We start from the raw sequence: 20,603 nt of genomic DNA on the forward strand, positions 1-20,603 counted from the left end.
TCACTTATGAATGCTCGCACATAATAACATTAAAAATTAAACAGGAAAATCGAAAAGTCAGTCGTGATAAACTGAAATATAGCAGGCAGATTGCTGAAATAGCTGCGAAATTGGCTTGCGTCCTGTAGAATTAAGGTAAAAACAGAGACAGATATACGTTGAAAAAAGTTATTACCACCACTCAAAAAGACAAAATCCTTTGTTAACAAACATTAACCCAACTAAATTTTCCAGAAAATAACCGTTGTTTTAATTTATATTATCAGCCAAAAAATAAGAATTCCAGCAAATTCTCAAAGCTGCAATTTTAAATGAAATCAACCTCAAACAAAGTCAGGGAAGAACCAAAAAAACTTTTTGAACAACTCAATCAAGCAGAGCATTTAGAACAAAAAGTTATGGCAACAAGTCAGTGTGAAGCAAAAGCACAGCCAAATGCTAGAATGTGAAGGTTATAAGAAAAATGGTAAAAAGAAAACAGTAATAAAAGCATCTTCACAATTATTGAAACCAAATTTAAAAACAAATTAAGAAGGAAACGACAAACTTTTCATTATTTAGCATCTGAGGTTCAGTAAATTAATTGACCTGTTGTCGAGAATATGCTGATGCCAAAAATATGTGAAAACAAATGTGTGCAATAAACACAACAGCATTTCCAATAGTTAACGCCAATGATCAAATGAGTCATCAAGAAAAAAAGATAAAGTTCCTTACAGTGCATAGAAAGCCTTATGCTAAAAAGTCGAACAAAAGTTTTAAAAAATTCAAAAAATTGGAAAACTTGCCAATGTGGACAATTTTCTAAAAAGAAAAACACCTCAGTTCATAAACAAATTATGAATGAGCCAATTTTACATTCGAAACTCATTGCTGGTCAGTCAAAACTCCATATTAATTCCAGAGGTTTCCATATTGATACAGCATTGATTAAAAGTTTCTGAACAAAACTGATAGCAAAAAATTTGCACAGATGGACAAAAAAGACGGCTAAAAACGATCATCTACACGTCCCATTCCCTCAAAAACAATTTTCAAAGTCAGAAAATAACCACTTCACACATCGCAAGACCAAAAGATTTCTCTCGCTCAGCAAAAATTAGTTCACACGACTCGTTTTACCCAATTTCGCTTTTTAATCCAAAAAGCTGCCTGAACAAACAGTGCTTCCGGTAAATAAACGTCACGAAAACCAATACTCCTCTTCGAGCGAAAAAAACCATAAACGCCGCAATATATCTACGCTCAGCTAACAGCCTGCAAGCTATAATCATAGAGTGAAATCAAAACAGAATGCACTGGAAGAAAACAGTCAGGCAAAAAATTTGCATAATAAAGACACACGTTTACTTCTATCGAAAGCAATTAAAAAATTCACCCTTTTTGGACTCCATAAAATGACCTTTCATCTTGCATTTAGTCATTCGCAGCAGCTTCATCACACTGATCACTTTACAAACTACAAGGGACAGCTTAGAGCAACTTATGACACCTATTGACGTTTTGAAAGTCATGATTTGAGAGGCTCGAGGCAGTTTTTAAAACAGAACTAGAAAACCAAAACTCCCCTTTAGGTCATAATAAAAAAACACGATCACAGCAATAAATCTACGCTCAGCTGACAGATTCGCAGCTATATTAAAAACCAATCGTCTGCAAACATGTATCAAATTTGAACAATCAAATAATTATTTCACAATATTTACATACATTTACATTTACATTACTGACGAGTTAGCTAATTTATTTAATAAATCACTAGGTTAACTATCTCTAGCTGTTTCTTTATTATTTTTCCTCGCCAAAACATCCTTCCACATAAGGGGTGGGGACAAAATTTCTTTCGTTCTTTTCGATTCTTTCTGTTCGGTTAAGTTATCTTTAGCTTTTGTGGTTTTGATATTGACAACTGAACTTTTTGATGACAGCGGTCTCGTTGGTTTTCTGGTTTGAGCTGATCTGGCGGATGCCGGTCTGTAGGTTGCTTTGGGTTTTCTCGGTTTCCCTTCTGGTATGTCCAGAGGTTGCCAGGGTATTGGGTTGTAGTATGAGGGTGAGGGGTAAGAGCTCCAGTCGTAGAATCCTGGAAAACATTCAAATAATTTCCATCAAATGGGCATTCTAGAGTAAAATCCAGTCACAAAACAGAAAATTCTGTTGTTCACACAATTTTGATTTCAAATTTCTAAATTCATAATCAGATTAAACAAAATTATGTTACACTTTTAGTTTACTCCCGTTACCAAGAGTTGGAAATCATCAATCATTGTTACAACTCTCAAAAATTCTTTGGTGGTTACGAACAGCCCCACTTTTATTTAAAAGTGGGGTTTACGGCAGCCCCACTTCTATTTATAAACCAACTTTGGCCAATCAATATCTTCAGCTGAGAATTAAAGTCGTGTCATTAAACAGCTTTCGAACAACTGAATCTATCTTTGGAGAAAACTCGTTTCTCGAAATGAGGATAAAAATTCTAGCTAATCTGTGAAAGAGAACTTAAACTGGTTTAAAAAATCAAGAAAAACAGCCTTCAAGTTTTGGAAATGCAGCTAAAAAAACAGTGGGAGGTTTTTGGCTGCACGAGGCCCTTACGGCCTGAACGATGCGCAGGGGGTGAAGATTGGGTGAGGGGGGGGGGGGGGGTGAAGTGAGAGCTGAGGTGTGTTTGTGTGTGTGTGTGTGTGTGTGTGGGGGGGGGGGGGGTCAACCTCTAAGAACTGCCGCTTCACACCATAAAAATAAGTCTTCAAAACAGTTTCTGAGAATCGCATACTTGGAGACTAGTGAGCTGAAAGGCTCTAAGCGCACTTTGTTTATCCTGTTTTTGAAAATGAAAAGTCAAATGGGTCAGACGGAAAATCGGTCAAGCAAAAAATTGCATTAAAAAAAGAACGGCAGGACTAATATAATCGCTAAAGTTCAATTATAAGCGACAATTATAAGCAACAATTATAAGCGACTAACGTCGGGCGAACTGCTCTCAAACGTCTGGCGAGCAGCTGATTTTGTCAGTAGCTTGCTACAACTTAGGGAGACTAGCATTAGCTTTAGTGAGGGGGTGGAAGTCAACGTCGTACAGTGTACGGTGTTGACAATTTTAACTATTGTTAGAGAGCAAAAACTATTAACAAACCAAATTTGTGCATCATTTTTGTTACTAAGAAGAGTTACCGATAAAATGGTCACGCGGCAAAACGAAGCAACTCCAGACCGAACAATGATAACTTCCTCATGAAAAGAAAGTCTTTTATGCACAGTTTCATCAAGAATATTTATTGTTCCAATACCAATTTTTGGGGGAGGAACTTTATTTGCCATAGCACAGACTGAATTCGTTTCATTCAATGTTGGCAGTAAATATGAGCAAAGGTGTACAGCTGAACGCACGCAAATGACTCTGCAAACTATAACAGCACTCTTCACTACAATATGTGTATGATTTGGGGGAAATAAGAGCTCACCAAAGGCATTTTCACGTCGCAACACTAAAATAGAATTTATCGAACTCTTTAAAAGCTCTGAAACGAAACGTTCATAAAGTAATGAAACAGGTCAAAAATGGACTTTTGTTTCAGCAACAAAACAATGGTGGTTAAAGATTTGATGTCTTGGAAACAGTCGGCAGCGACAGCTCTAAAGACAAAATATCCTGCAAAAGCCAATTGAGGAGAAATAGAAACCAGAGCGGAAAGTGAAATTACTCTCGAATGAAGGCCCCGTGTTTCATAGTAGCCAAATAAGGGATGAAAAATTTAAAACATCAAAACTGAAAAAGGCTCAAAAAATGTTTATCTACGTGACTTTAAACGTCCGGAAAAAAAAACATACCCGGCAGATTGCCGGAAAATATCCGCCGTTGATTCCAATGAGCATGATTGGGATTGAAATAACAGAAGATATTGAAAAAAAAATTTTGTACAAAATCATTTTTTTTAAGTCCGATTTATTTTGATGGCATTTCGTAGTTGAACATACTTCTGTTTCTTAGAGAGAGGCTAAAGGGGCTCCTATCAATAACAATAAGCATTAGAGATGGTAAATAAGACTTATAGGAACGACGTTCAAATAGCGGGCATCTAAAATTGGGCTTTATGGGTTTATCCCGTTTCTATTTCTGACATCCATTTTTATACTGACTCTGTTCATTTTGAATTGCTTTGCTGAGCAACTGATATTCAAAATCACTTTTAGCAGAATGAGAGAAGAGAGAAACCAGCCTAGAGAAGTCAAAAAGATTTCACGCAAATAGTTGAAAAGGCGGCAAAATGAGGTAAAGCGAAACATTTTTTTATTCGACGAAGTAAAAAAACATAGCAGGACAAGTCCTGACGTACAATTCAACGAATTTTCATTGACTAAACAGAAAAACTAGACCTAGAATGGACTATGAGTGAATTGAGAAAACCATTTTAAAAAAAAATTAGAAAAAAATAAAAAAAACAGAAAATCAAAATCAAAATGCCGCATGTGAACAAAAAAAACCACTAGCGAGAAATGAAAATTTAATTCAAACAAAAAACTAGGCCTAGCATGAGCTGTGAACGGATTGGGAAAACCATTTAGAAAAAAAATCCGATCCAAAAAAATCGAAAAACAGTACAAAATCAGAGTGAAATTGCCGCATGTGAACAAAAAACCACTAGCGATAAAGCGAATTTTTGTTCAAACACCGTTTTCTCACTCTACTTTAAAATTAGAGCGAAAAAATTCACGCCGCAAAACCACTCGCTCCTTTTTCGCTCCATTTCCTGTTTCGGCGTGACCAAAATCACTACTCCAATTTGACTTCAAAAATCATAAAAATGTGTGAACAGATCTTTAAAAAAAGTCAGCGCCCCAATACAATTCAAATTCTTTGAATTGTAAAAAACAAAAATAGGAGCGCTATAATAGCCGGCTGAGAAGATGAGGGCGGCTATTAACAAAGTACTTTTTGCCGCAGCAGTTTTGTTGATCCATACACTTAGAAATTAACATCTTTAGAGAACTACGTAGGGAATTAATGTCGTCGGGTAAAACCAAATTTTCAAATCGAAAACCATCAAGAGGAAAATTTCATCAAAAAGGCCAACAGTCTCCAAATAATTTTTCTAGGAGTCTAAGAAAAACCCCACTGAAATAAACCTCTATGTTAAAATTAAACTTCGATCGTGATTATGTGTTCGTTTGTGAGACATTCACATCAAATCCCAGGGACCGCTTAACCATGGCCCGCGAAGCATGGCCAAATGCGCTAAATGAACAGCCCTTTAACAGTTGAACGCTGCGCTTTATTTTAATTTCCTCTTGGATTTCCTTTATTTTTTCAGGAAACCGTTGCTGAAGATATTGAGACATATTGCTTTACGTATTAGAGGAAATATCATAAGATCTTGACTTCATAAAAGAAAACTTCATAAAATAGCGATTGAGATGTTGTCATTTAATAAAGCAGCTCCTAGATTTGAAAAAGAATGAATATCTAACGCTCTAAATTTTCCAAATTATCAACAATAAAATGCACAAGGGAAAAAAGACTAAAAGGACTCAAATAATTGCTACAAATTTTGTTTGAGAGCAATCAGAAACAGAAAGATCAAGACAATAAAGCCTCGATGTATTACTTAATTGTTGGGCGAAACAACCGTTGATTATTTAGTCAAGAAGTGTTAAATCGTGCTGACCGATAAGTCTTCCGCCTGTGTAACCCAAAGATGCCGAGACACGACTGGGCCGGGAGTTAGCCTGTTTGACCCACTCCTGGTACTTCTCATGTGCCTTCTGAGCTTTCTCTTCATTCTGTTGCCTCTCACTCAACTCTGCTTCCTTCATCTGAAAAGAACGGCCGACAGTTAACAATGAAAATACTAGAAGGTGCTAGAGATAACCAACTAATAAATTTGCACAAAATGAGATTAGCTTCGTATATATTGACATTTACTACATGTAACCATTTAGCTAACGAATACTAGCTGGTGCGATGGGTAAACGCACAAGGCTTGCAGGAAAGAAGCCATCATTGGTTGTTGCAGCTGCATAACAAGCTATATCTTGATAATATTCGAAAAACAAATAGTTGCCAATTCCCTTTCAGTAGTTCCACCTTGTTATTAACAGCCCTCATTATTGATCTTAAGTAACAAATAACTTCACAAGCATATAAGCAGTTAAAAGAGGTATAATATATCAACAAAAAATCTTTTGAGAGGTTTGCAGCCTAATGAAATTGAAAACATAGCCAACAGATTGCCGGAATAGCTGCGAATGAATAGACCTGCGTGCCATATAATAGAGATAGAAACAGATACAGATCGAAATTGAAAAAAAATCGACGCCGCTCAAAAAACTAGGCTAAAAAACATTCAGCGATAAATTAATAAAGCTCGTTAAAATTCATTCCGCAGAAACCTCTATTAGAGACCTTTACTGCACATATGAGCTCCTTTGACCTTAAACAAATTCAAATTAAACTGAAGTTTTAAAGTGCAAAAGTCATTTTATTGAGTGAGGTAAGTCACGTATGATCAAAATCTAATCACGCAAATAACCTGAAAACTTTCGCTAAAGCGAGTGAGGAATGACGTCACTCGCGCAAATGCCGTTAGTGAGAGGAAGAAGTCATTCAGAAAATTTGACTTTTTCAGCTTTGCTGTGTGAACAAATGTAAAACGAAAAAAAGAGCGTCAGACGACGAAACAAAAAAAACAGCCGGAAGAATTCCGGAAGCGACTCGAAGCGTCAACACTTCACTAACAAAACCATAATTGTAGCGGAAGCCACTACCTTTTGTATTAAACCATTAACTCAATACCTCTGCAGGTCTGCTCTAAAAATTGGTGAAACTTAAACCACTGTCAACAAGAGAAACAAAATGCAACAATTTTATATTATTGAAAACGTTTGGTAACGTCAAAAAATCCAAAATAATTAAGGTTGTCAAAAACCTGACAGTCTGAAATAACTGACAAGGTTATCAATAACCGTCAAATAATTCATGATTCTAATCTGAAAAAGATCGCGAAAGCAAACGGCAGATAATAATCTTAGAAACTAAGTTAAATCTTTTCAAAAAAGAAAGCTATTTTAAGAATCAGAAAACAATTATAATTACACTTCTAATCACTGCGATTAAGACAAAAAAACAACACAAACCTGTTTCTTGTACATAAGCTAGACAACATCATTTCATACTAAATCAAAAATAAAATTGATCATAGAAAAGACGTAAGCAGCAGAAGAATATTCGAAGGCAAAAAATCGTTTAAATTAATACCAAAGCCGGAAGAAAGCTGCAAAAAATAGTCAGATTTTGAAGCTTTGGAAAAAGCTTGCTATCAAACTCTCAGTACTGCCTTATGTTGAATGAAATCAATTGCAAACCAAAGAAATGATGAAAATTTAAGAAAACGCTGAAATCATTCATTTTTTACAACTGCAAAATCAAAATACTGAAAAAAAGTAGGTTCCAGGACAAAGCTAGAATTATAATAACTAGAATTTGAAGAAAATGGGCACAATGTAAGGAACACCGTAACAAAAAGACATTTTTGATTTTTGAAAGTTAAAAATCAATTTGAAAAACTCAAGAAAAACGAATACATTTCATTGTTCAGCATTCAAAACATAGAAAAGATAACTAGTCATCCGATACGAAGATCTATCTTACTGAAAAGAACAAAAAACAGGAAAAAGCGGAATTCAAAAATATTCAAAAAAACAAAACATTGAATTGCAAAAAAATGGTCAAAGAACTTCTAAGTTAAGACTGCATTTATGAAAGTTTTAACTGTTTTTTCAAAACTTAACGCCAAGCATTTATGAAAGTTTTAACTGTTTTTTCAAAACTTAACGCCAAAAAAATGATTGAAATCTTATTGAAACGGAATTAAAGTCCCTCATGTTGCACAAAAAAAACTATTTCTAGCAATTACAACCAAAATACAAGCGAAAAACTGACGAAAATCGGAAAACTACCCAAATTGGATTAGCATATCTACAATTTTATGAAACAAAATTACATCGAGGGAGAAAGAGGCGTTGACTATAGGAATTATCAAAGATAAGTTGCCATATTAACTGATTTTTGACAAAAACACGGTTAAATGATCCAAAAACGAAGAAATTAATAGAAAAAAAGCCAAAAATTAACTAAAAAAATCAAGATTTATGTGCCAAATTTCAACTTGAAACGCATTTTCAGGCTCTTCAAAACACTGTGGCATCAATTTCTGAGGTTGACATTTCAATATATAATGGAATAAAATTTATTTCTACAAGAAACCAAATTAAAAGCAAAAAAAGGGCCACTTGGACGAAAAAACGGCTAAAAACGGTTATATATATGTGCAATTCCGTCAAAAACTATTTTTCGAAGTCAAAAAGTCACTCACTAAACGCAGCGCATGATCAAAAAATTTCTCTCGCTTAGCGAAAATCTGTTCACCAAGACAGCTTTTCACACTTTCGATTTTAGGTTAAAAAGCCGCGTGAACAAATCTAATTCCTGTAAAAAACCGAGAGAAAACCAATACTCCTCTTCGAGTCGTAAAAAAACCAAGAGCATCGCAATATAGCTACGCTCAGCTTACAGCTTCGCAGCTATAAAACATAGCCGGCAGATTGCCGGAAAAGCTGCGAAAGAATAGACCTGCGTGCCATATAATAGAGATAGAAACAGATACAGATCTAAATTGGAAAAAAATCGACGTCGCTCAAAAAACTAGGCTAAAAAACATTCAGCGATAAATTAATAAAGCTCGTTAAAATTCATTCCACAGAAACCTCTATTAGAGACCTCTACTGCACATATGAGTTCCTTTGACCTTAAGCCAATTGAAACTAAACTTAAGTTTTAAAGTGCAAAAGTCATTTTATTGAGTGAGGTAAGTCACGTATGATAAAAATCTAATCACGCAAATAACCAAAAAACTTTTGCTAAAGCGAGTGAGAAATGACGTCACGCGCGCAAATGCCGTTAGTGAGAGGAAGAAGTAATTCAGAAAATTTGACTTTTTCAGCTTTGCTGTGTGAACAAATGTAAAACGAAAAAAGAGCGTCAGACGACGAAACAAAAAAAAACGAAGAGCACCGCAATATAGCTTCGCTCAGCTTACAGCTTCGCAGCTATAAAAAAACAGAGCATGAGACAAAACCTAGTGCTTCAATATAGCTTAGCTGTCTGGAGCTTCGCAGCTAATAATTTTTTTCAGTAATTATTTTTTGGTGGATTCCTTTCCTGCGTTGGCACCGTTTCCACAAAAATGCGTGAATGAGAACTTTTTTTGCACTAACCATTCCAGATTAAATTGACTAAACGATATTAGGATACCTCATTGGTTACATGACATTACATCCAATTCCAAAATCTGCGCTGTCAAAATAACATAACATAGATAGATTGCCCCAATAGCTGATAAATTGACCAGCAACCAATAGAATAGAACATGAATTAATAGCTACAGAAAAGAGTGAAGTAACAAAACAACCTCTTAAACCCGTCATAAAATATTTAAAAAATTCATAAATTGTTTTTGCTAAAAACTTTTATTACTTCGTCAATTTGGTCACAATGTTTTATTATCAATAACCTTCATTAAATAGCTGGCAGATTGCCGGAAAATAGCCGCAGTAGCTTCGTAGCTCTGCAGCCTCAAAAAAAAAACAGTAAAAAAGACCGACCCAAAACATTCGTCTTTTCATTGAAAGCTGATATGTTAAATTTTGACTAAAAATCTGTAAAAGTTTTTGCTGCCTCTATTAGCTGCTCTCTAATAACCTTCATTTAGAGTGACACACACCCATTTGACCTTATCTCTTTGAATTAAAGTAAATAAAAGTCAATTTCAAAGTCAGGAAGTCATTTTTGAGAGTGAGGTAAGTCAAGTGTGACCAAAAATTTAATCACGCGAATGAACAAAAAAAACTTGCTCCACTAAGAGCGAAAAAAGACGTCACACACGCACTTCAGTTGAAATTGCATGAACGAATGAACAAAAAGCAAATTTGAAGTGGTTGTGACGTCATATGGTCGTAACAAAAATCGCGACGACCAAATAAAAAAACATAGCAGGACAAGTCCTGGAATACAATCCAAGTAATTGAATGAAAGACAGACCTAATGAACCTGACCAGCAGAGCAATTGAACAATCCCAGCCAACAAGACAAAATCTCAAAAAGTTGAGAACCTAAAAGAATCAAACAAACTAACCAAAAAAACGATCATTGCTAAAACCCTTGAAGCTTTCAACTTGAAGGCCATATATGACTCATTTCAAAACACTCATTAACTCACCCAAAAACCTTGAAAGAGATGAATCTGCCACTAAAAGTAGATAAACTGGATGACAAATATGACAAATGCATCAAGAAACTGAGAAGAGAAAATTTAAAAGAAATTTCCAATAATAGGGCTATAAAAAAAATCAAAACATTTTTTGACTGTGGAGTTCTGTTTTGTAAACCGTCTACAACATTTAAAAAGCTTCGTTGGCCAGTAAAGATAGTTAAACTCAGAGAATGACAAAAAATCGAAAAATTTGAAAACAATCGAAAATTTAAATTGCAAGCTTTATTTAATAAATTCCTACAATTGCAAAAATAAAAAGTTGGAAACTATTTTATATCCCCTAAAAACTATGGAGTAACATACTAGCAAACCCTATTGGAGGTTCCTCGGCCACTGAATAAAAATTTCAAAAATTTTAAAAAAAATTGCAACTTTATCAAAAAAATTGGTGAAAGATATTAAAATGTTGAAAACCATTCCATGGCCTAAAAATATTTTCAGTAAACTGTTAGCAAACCCTAGATGAAGATTCTTGGCCCCTGGGGCTGGAAAACTTTAATAATGACAATGAAAAAAATTTGAAAAAAAAACAAGTTTGATTTTAAAAATTAGTATAAATTACCGTGTTTATGTTTGGAGTAGCAATAGATATAGCGCTTAAATTGGCCGTAAAAAGCAATTACGTCTTGCAAAGGACCTTTATCAACTTTAATAAACCTCAATTTCAGACTGGTCTAACAAAAAATCCAAAAAATGACGAAAAAGTGCAAAAAAATTTCACTATTTTAGGCTCAAAAATTCACAAAAATGAACTTTTAACCTTGAATTACGGCCTTCCCAGTAGCTTCACCACTCTGAGTACTTGAGGGACTACTAAACGCGGGCCTCTTATTAAACTGGATGCCCGCTGAGCTTTACCTGTTTATCCCGTTTTGAAAGCTCAAGTGATAAAAACAGGTGTGAAAACAAAAATTTTAAAAAAAGACAGAGCACCAATACAATCCAATTCCTGGATTGTAAAAAAAACCAAGAAAAGGCCAATAATAGCCCCAGCTATCGCTGTGCGTCTATTAATAAAGACTTCCTACTACTAATGAAGATTCACCTTCTAAACAGAAAGCTATTTATTAAGCTTATTACTAAGGTCAGCTAGCAATCGCTCTAAAGAACTTTGATAACCTAATGCACTATGACTTCATGGCCCGGCTTTATCGGTTTATCCCATTTCGTAAGATCTTTCTTTTTGACATTGACCGGACACAGAACATTGCGGCTTCCAATGCGTGAAAGAATTTAAAATCCATTCAGTTAAAACAGTTAGCGAGGTAGTCACGAGTCAAACGTGAAAATCGCGACTTATGTCAAACCAAAGGCGTGCTCAAGAGGTAAAGGGAATTAAAAAAACATGTCCGGACAAGTTCGGACACAATTCAAAGAGTTTTCATTGACTAAACACGGGCTAGACTAAAAATGAATAAACATAGCTGGCAGATTGCCAGAAAATAGCCGCAGTAGCCTCGTAGATCTGCAGTCTCAAAAAAAAAACAGTAAGGAAGACAGACCCAAAACATTCGTCTTTTCATTGAAGGCTGATATGTTAAATTTTGATTAAAAATCTGTATAAGCTGTTGCTGCCTCTATTAGCTGCTCTCTAATAACCTTCATTTAGAGTGACACACCCATTTGACCTTATCTCTTTGAATTAAAGTAAATAAAAGTCAATTTCAAAGTAAGGAAGTCATTTTTGAGAGTGAGGTAAGTCAAGTGTGACCAAAAATTTAATCACGCGAATGAACAAAAAAACTCGCTCCACTAAGAGCGAAAAATGACGTCACACACGCACTTCAGTTGAAATTGCAATTACGAATGAACAAAAAGCAGATTTGAAGTGGTTGTGACGTCATATGGTCGTAACAAAAATCGCGACGACGAAATAAAAAACCAAGAGAAGCGCAATAATAGACCCAGCTATCACTGTGCGGCTATTAATAATTGGATTGGGAAAACCACTTAGAAAAAAAATCCGATCAAAAAATGAAAAAATTAGTCAAATTAAATTGCCTACTTTGAAATTGGAGTGAAAAAATTTAGGCCACAAAACCACTCACTTTCCGCTCCATTTTCTGTTTTGGCGTGACCAAGATCAGTTCTCCAACTTGACCTCAAAAATCATGAAAATGTGAACAGATCAGCGACCCAATACAATTCAAAATCTTTGGATTGCAAGAAAGGAGAGCGCCTAAACTAATCGCCGTTGAGGCTGACGGCGGCTTTTAATCAACGATTTAAAAAACAAGGGCAACTTGGAGCACTCAAAAACGATGAACTTTGGTGTGAAAAATTCACTCAAGATAAATTGAACTGCATGGCTAAATGTTGGTGAAACTTTCGGAAAATTTTCAGATGAGCTGTGCTTGGAGATAGGGTAATTTGTCCACAAATTATTTAGAAATAACGATGAGTTGATTTACCTTCTGTTTGAGCTCTTTCTCCTCTGCGATCTTCTTTTCTTTCCACTCTTTCACCCGCTCCTCGTTTTTTGCCTTCTTGTCTTCTTTCTCCTTAATCTGGACAAACATAAATTTTCAGACCACATCTAAAATCTCCCACCTGAATGTATATAATTTAGCTCTAAAACTTAGAACAAACCGACTTACGTCGGGCTAATTAATCTTAAACGATCGGCTGGCTTCGTTAGTAGCCAGCTGGGGCTTAGGACTGCTAGCATTAGGGGAGTGGGGGAGCTGAAGGAGTCAAGCGTTCAGGGGGGGGGGGGGGGTGAAGCGATTGAGGGGGAGAGGGGGGTGCCGCCAGGTGATGGAGGGTGGACTCGGGGAGTGTTGTGGGGGGAGAGATTAAGAACCTCCTTTATACCATGAAATTGTCTCCTCAAAAACAGTTTCAGTGAATCGCACTAGTAAGGCTCTAAGAGAGCTGCTCAGCCACTTACTGCCACCAGGGCTTTAACTGTTATCTAGTTTTGGAAGACGAAATGTTAAAAGGGTTACACCACGAAAAATCGGTCTAGCAAAAAAATTGCATAGAAAAGACCGCCGGACTAACATAACTGCTACAAACTTCGTATGAAAGCAATTAATAATATAGCAACTTCGAGTGCTTTGGATCTGTTGAAAATTATTCTTCTCCCGATGAAAAAAAAAATGAACAACTATAGCATAATGGTTTGAGGGAAACAAATTCATCAAAGAGACGCATAAAATCTGACCTGTGCCTTTTCCTTTCGTGCACTCTTCCTTTCCTCTTTGAGTTTTCCTTCTATCTCATCTTTGATCTTCTTGGCAAGCCACTCCTGTCTCTTCAATTTGGACAACTGTTCTCTCTTCTCTTTCTCCATCTCCTTTGCCTTCTCACTCTCCTGCTCTGCCTCCGTCTCTTGTCGCTTCTTAACAAGAAGATATATGCTTGAACAAAACTACTAGAAAAACTAAAATATTACGAACCGGACCAATCATGGTTTATATGCATTAATTAATTAGAGCGAATTTTAATATCGTCCGGATCTCCTCTGTTTTGAAGTCGTTATACACCACGTTACTATTTTAAATAAACTGCACATCCGGTGCAGTTTGGAGAATGTGGATTAATACTAACAGCGACGTTTATTAAAAAAATTTAGGCGAAAGCTCAATGTTTTACTTCAACAAAATTTCCTAATTCTTGAAATCATTTACCTTTTCCCTGTCAGCTATCATTTGCTTTTCTTTTTCCTGTAGCCAAAGCCTCCAAGCATCAGCATCAGACGAATTGTTGGCTACGTTGGTGCTATAGTACATATCCGCGTTGTCTGATGGGTTCTCATCCATGTCTTTGCCGGAGCTTCCTTTTGAGATGACGCGCGTCCTCCTAGTTGGGGCGCTAAAACAAAAAAACCCATCAGATAATTGCAAACACGTATGAATAATTTGAATCTAGCGAAAAAGACTGAATTTTTTGGTAACTGACTATTAACTTGACAATTTTTAGGTGTAATTCTTAGTTAAATACTTCTCAAGAGCCAGGGGCCGAATTCATATTTTTGAGTAATCAAAAACAAATACAGCAAGGTTAACTCAAGATTTAAAAAACTTTCTGTCGCATCCTGGCTAGTTGCCGGACAAATAAACTCAACATAGGAAAAAGTACAAAATACAACGGTTAGCGCTATCACAAATTCCTCTGTTGTGAGTAAATCAAATACACATAAGTTAAAAAAAGTGGTTCTTATAGCAAAAATATTTGAAAATTTACAGGATATCAATAAAAATTAAAAATATATAGTTTTTCATCAGGACATCAAGTCTACCAAAATATATAACTAAATAGGAAGCATAACAAAAAGGTCAAAATCTATTATCCATGTCATTTGAATCCTACTTAAGGACGTTACGAATTTCCATAGAACGAACAAAAAGCTAGACGTAGAAATGACTATGTCTGACTTGGAAAACAATTTCGAAAAGAAACAGACAAAAAATTTCAATTATAAGTGAAATCAAATTGCCGCACACAAACAAAAACACATTCAAGACCGCGGATCTTTGTTCAGACACCGTTTAATAAGTGTTTTTAATAAAAACCGTAAACAAATGTCAAACCGCGGAACCACTCGATTTTTAGCCCCACTCCCGGCGAAAACAAATCCACTACCCCAATTTCATTGAATAAACAAAAAAAATGTGTAAACATATCTTCAAAAGACAGCCCTCCACTTCGACTCAAATACTTTGAATTGTAACTGCATTTACTTTCGAAAACGTCAGATTCATTGCGAATTAGGCCAGTGTGTATGTGTATTACAGATTATTTAATTTTTAGATTGAATAGATTAAACTATTCGCAATGTATTGAGATATTTGTTCGATCGTTTCCAGAACTTCTTGGAATTCTGTCCTTGTTTTTTTCAGCATGGGTTTTCTTTTTGCTTTTTAAGAACAACACTAGAGTTCTTAGCCTTAGAGGTCCCGTTGAGAGGTTTACGGCTCCGCAAATTACAAACATAACTGAATAACGTCGGACCAATTAATGCCAAACAACTGGTGTGCCGTTGGTTTCAGTATGTGCCAGGTTGGAGGAGGCTGAACCTCGGGTGCGTTACCGAGGGGTTAGACTTTTTAGATTAGGAAATATCCACCGCACCCCGAAATTGTCTCCTCAATACAGTTATGGTGAATCTCGTACTTACAGACCAGTAAAGCATAAGTACTAGTAGCAGTAGAGTGGAATTTGGAGCATCAGATCTAGGTGGTTTCCCCCTCTAGCAGTAGTAGTACTTTGGCTTCAGTGTCATGGCACTGCCATCCCATTCTGCTCATTGATTGACTGCTTTTTCATGTTTTTTTTCGCTGTTATTGGTTCACATTTATTAGCTCACATTGACTGGTATTTGGCTGATCAACACACTTCTGGATTTTTATTGGTATGCCGATATTAAAATTTGAAAGATTTCGTAGTACGTATGAAGTAGCTATCGTCGGTCTTCATCAGTCAGGTTTGTACAGTTGACCGCTCGCCTCTTTGAGATTAAATGGGGTTGTCGTACGCATCGCATGTAGCTCTATCGACAGGGAAGGCATAGATGTCGTTGAGTACAGCTAGCAGCATCAAGATGACGCGCGTCTCAATGGAGACCTAGCGGAAGGAGATTGATTCTTCAGTCCTTGGCAGTAGGTTATCGGATTTGAAAATCCACCGAATTCCTGGTTTTTGCAGTTTCAGGTTATTCCGAGATAACTCTATTCGAGGACCATGCTTTTTGTAAGGAGCAATTGGCGATGGGTACTTCGTACCCGATGCAGGCATTCAGCTTTCGAACGTGCACTTACTTGTTGTTGTAGCCGTCCGGGGTCGACTTCGGCGTCAGTAGGTATGCCTTTAGAGCCCGAGGAAGGACGCGGCCTCGACAGGCATCAACCATAAGCTGTCGATCGTGAGGTGGGTGGGTTTCTTCTAGCACTCGAATAGATGTGAAAGCTTCGTTTAATTTTAAACAAAGCAGTTATCGATTTATCTGCCCGTTGGGTACAGTTTTTGTTGCAATTGAGACTATTGGTTAAAATAATGAGTCCAAGGTCGCTTTGCTTCTCCACAGGCGTCAAATGTTTCTTCATCAAGCTGGCTTGCAGGTTTCCTATAAATCTTATGAGTCTTGATTTCTTGATGTTTGGTAACATTCTGCTGGAGTCTTAGCAATGACTCGAAGAGAGGTCCTCAGTCACTTAATGCCCTCCGGGAGCTCCTTGGTTATTCCGTTTTTGACAAGAAAAGGGCCTCTCCAGCACTACGTCTTCATAAAGCATTTCGTATTGTTTAAATCTATCAATAAAATGATAATATATACAAACATCAGCTGAGAAAGTAAAACAATAGACAGACAGCATCAGAAAACAAACAACTAATGACGAAAGTAGATGAGTCAAACTAACAGCCTCCCTTCTTCAACCAAAGCTCCCATTGAAGCATCAACAATTTCGCGCCGCCTAAGCGTCCTTGACCCACGAATGCAGAGGATGGAACTCCTTAGGAGAGCAGGTTTTTGGTTTGGGAGAGCAAGATCTCCGTTTTTGAGGACGAAAAGTCAAATGGGTCTGACAAAATCTGTCACGCGAAAAATTTCATTTAAAAAAGACCACAGGACTAAAATAGTTGCTACAAACTTCGTTTTGTAAACTCATGTTATAGACGTTTCATTGAGTATGACATAAAACTATAGATCACACGTTTACGTTTGATAAAAAGCTCCCCAAACTATTTCCATAATTCTAAGACAGTTATCAATAAGGCACATTCACCGTATATTAGAAGCCATTTTTTTCGTCATCATGAAAATTCCCTGTCAGTTTGATCATTGAGCAGCAACTCAATCAAATATTAGGAATATTTCTCACACTCAACAATAGCTGAGATTGTAGCTCTGTTGCTACTTTGAAGACTTTTTTCAAAATTTTCAATTTAGGTTACAACAAACCTAGTTGTTCTCGATGAATGTCTTCTGATAGGGCTTGCTCGCAAGTTATCACTATGATCCATATCGTATGTCGTTGTAAGCGAATAATCATTCTCTACCTCTTCATCCCTGGGGCACTTATCGTATCTCTCATTTGTTTCAAGATACTGGGGTAATTTACCCGGCGCCCAGTACTTCGTACTTGGCAGAAGTTGTGAATAGCCAACATTTAAGTCCGGGTCGTCAAATCGATCCCGCGATGAGGCTAGCTTCCGAAAACTGTTGGCAGCAATAAAATCAGAGTGTCGACCCGTGACGCTTTGGCTCATGGTAACTTCAGTTAACTGCACTTCTGTTTACATTTGTTTTGACATATCTGAAAAATATCTTGAACACATTTTCAGTAGTCATGTAATGGCGAGCATAACAAAATACTGCTAACAAAACAAAACGCCGAATACAGAACATGAAAAGTGGGGGGCTATAGGTGTTATCTGACCACTAAGCTGGGGGGGGGGGGGGGCTATAATGGGAAAGACCCCAAATTTTACAAGAACACTTCTTTAGAGGTTGTTATAAAAATAAACATAGCTGGTAGATTGACAGAAAATAGCCGCAATAGCTTCGTAGATCTGCAGTCTCGAAACAACCGTAAAAAAAGACAGACCAAAAAAAATCGTCTTTTCATTGAAGGCTGATTTGTTATATTTTGATTCAAAATCTGTATGAGTTTTTGCTGCCTCTATTAGCTGCTCTCAAATAACCTTCATTTAGGGTGACACACACCCATTTGACATTATCTCTTTGAATTAATGTAAATAAAAAACAATTGAAAAGTTAGGAAGTCATTTTTGAGAGTGAGGTAAGTCAAGTGTGACCAAAAAATTAATTACGCGAATGATCAAAAAACCCGCTCCACAAAGAGCGAAAAATGACGTCACACACACACACTTCAGTTGAAATTGCATGAACGAATGAACAAAAAGCAGATTCGAAGTGGTTGAGATGTCATATAACTCGGAAACTGTTTTATTTTTATTTCAAGGCAACGAACTGATGAACTGAAAGGTGAAAACCCTCGGCTGTACCCTAAAGTCTCGACTATACTACTTGGGCATAATCCAGAAGTCTCAATTACTACTACTACTTCTATATGGTCGTAACAAAAATCGCGACGAAATAAAAAAAAACATAGCAGGACAAGTCCTGACGTCAAAGAATTTTCATTGACTAAACAAAGAACTAGACTTAGAACAGACTATGAGTGAATTTCTAAAAAGCAGATAAAAAATTTTCTTAAAAAAATCAATGTCAAAATTCCGCATGCGAAAAAATCCCTAGCGAGAAATGGTAATTTGGTTCAAACAAAAAACTAGATCTAGAATCACCTATCAATGGATAGGGAAAACGCTTTAGAAAAAAATCCGAATAAAATCGAAACAGTTAAAAGCCCAGTGAAATTTCCGCATGTGAACAAAAAACCACTAGCGGGAAAGCGAATTTTTGTTCAAACACCGTTTTCTCACTACTTTAAATTCAGAGCGAAAAAATCTCACTCCGCAAAGATGCTCGTCTTTTCGCTCGCTTCCTGTTTCGGCGTGACCATAATCACTACTCCAATTTGACTTCATAAAATCATGAAAATGAGTTAACAGATCTTAAAAAAAAGAGCGCCCAAAAAACCAAGAGTAGGCCAATAATAGCCCCAGCTACCGCTGTCCGGCTATTAATAATAAACTTGTTAAGGTTATGGTAACAACTTACCGGGACAGAGGGCGCAGGTCTCAGAGGGTTTTTTGTTTACCTTAGCTAATCCATACAACCTTGCCAGTTGGGCACCGATGGACCTTTAAGCTTCGTAAATCTTAACCGTTATCTTCTCTTTTTTCCTCAAATCCAAAAGTTTTTTCTTTAGTTGTTTTTCATTTTTCGTTACAATGTTATCACAACTCCTTTCAATTTTTCTGAACTGTTCGCAATATAGTACTTCTTCTAGTTTTTCTGCGTACGTGCTCTTTTTCACAACACAAAAACCAACCCCCTTATCAAAAAGGACAGCAATCAGAGCTGTGTGACGCAGATATTTCTGCATTTTTGCTAATTTTCTATCATCTCCAAGCTCAGTCTGGAGATGAAGATTCAGCTTGAAAGAGACACGAAACAAAATGAAAATTTCAACTTTACAATTGAACAAAACGCAGTAAGTTTAAGGTAATTTATGAAAGGTATTTTATGAAAGGTTTTTTTAAGGTAATTTTTAAAAAAAACATGCCGATATGCATATGCTACACCAAATCGAAAAAAATATATACTCAGAAATAAAGTTTTGGAAATACGACTGTAGATATGTAAAAATTCGTTTTTAGTTTCCTTGAATGACTGGATTTTAGCGGTTTACATTTTACTTTCTGGCTTTTCAATTTCGCATTTTTCTTTCTTTATAACCTGACGATGAACTCAGAGTTCAAAAACGTTCGTAGTAAAGTTTTTTATTGACAATTCTTTTTTTAAACCTTGGTCAAATCTGTCAATTCCAATAAGCCAAAGCCGAGTGAAGGGGCGAGTTGTCTTTTCTGTGTCATTTTAGCTAGATGAACATGGATCATTTACAGATTGAAATTTGGTGCATATTCTGGCGGCAAGTTCGTTTCTCCATGCATTAAATTCTAAAAACAGTAAACATCGAAAACCGCTACTCCCTTCTGTGACAACCATTCCATGTCTTTCGTTCAACCCAAATTCCAGAAAGGCCAAAAAGAATATAGAAAACGCATGGGGCAAGGGTAACTTGAAAGACCGCAGTGATTTCGTGATTTGGCACGACACCTTGACCAACTCCATTACCCCTCACAAATGAACAAACGACAACAGGCTGTGTGCTTTAGAGGAGTTGTTTCCTTTTTTACAATGTCATTTGGACAGAATCAAAGCTAATTCTTACTGTAAAAGGTGTGACACAAAAAGAAAACATTTTAAAAAAGCTGCTGAAATGGGTAATTTTAGATTTCCAGTCATCGAAGCATTTGGTGTCAAAACGGAAGCTGAAAAACTCATCAGCAGATAATTCCAGCTACATCAAGAACCGTATATCACTAAGAATAGTGTTGAAACATCAAGCAATTCAACGGAAACTGCGGAAAAATTTCAGGGGAAAAAGAAACTGTGTAAAATTTAACGGCAGACAAGGAAAAAGCGGAAGCTCAGTGGTAAGTGAAAGCATTTTTTGGTGTTTGCTCACCAGACGTCTTTCACAGACCTTTAGTTATGCTTAAACAGTCAAGAAGAAGGTTAAAAAATATTCTGCAGAAAAGAAACTGTTGCAAACCGTATTTAGACAATGAGAACAATGTTTCCAATTATGAAAGTTGCAGATGCAGAATAAACTTTTTTCC

The 20,603-nt window shown here is 36.4% G+C and overlaps 1 protein-coding gene across 1 annotated transcript; it reads right to left on the reverse strand.

The window, feature by feature from the left end:
- Positions 1-1,654: 1,654 nt before the first annotated feature.
- LOC142343958 (uncharacterized) lies at positions 1,655-17,608 on the reverse strand. Its single transcript, XM_075395366.1, has 6 exons — positions 17,233-17,608; positions 13,961-14,144; positions 13,495-13,671; positions 12,740-12,835; positions 5,667-5,814; positions 1,655-2,083 (listed from the first exon to the last, which is right to left on the reverse strand). The coding sequence occupies exons 1-6, from the start codon at positions 17,538-17,540 to the stop codon at positions 1,764-1,766; spliced, it is 1,233 nt and encodes a 410-aa protein (XP_075251481.1). The 5' UTR covers positions 17,541-17,608; the 3' UTR covers positions 1,655-1,763.
- Between the last annotated feature and the right edge of the window lie 2,995 nt (positions 17,609-20,603).

The sequence above is a fragment of the Convolutriloba macropyga genome, chromosome 8, assembly GCF_964194025.1.
Source record: "Convolutriloba macropyga chromosome 8, txConMacr16.3, whole genome shotgun sequence".
Classification (NCBI taxonomy): Eukaryota; Metazoa; Xenacoelomorpha; order Acoela; family Convolutidae; genus Convolutriloba; species Convolutriloba macropyga.

Excerpts from the sequence above, each read along its gene's own strand:
- LOC142343958 (XM_075395366.1), bottom strand. The coding sequence starts at position 17,540 with ATGAGCCAAAGCGTCACGGGTCGACACTCTGATTTTATTGCTGCCAAC. Across the intron at positions 14,145-17,232 it reads CATTCATCGAGAACAACTAG|CGCCCCAACTAGGAGGACGC; the intron begins GTTTGTTGTAAC and ends TTTTTGTTTTAG. Across the intron at positions 5,815-12,739 it reads AGAAAGAGCTCAAACAGAAG|ATGAAGGAAGCAGAGTTGAG; the intron begins GTAAATCAACTC and ends CGTTCTTTTCAG.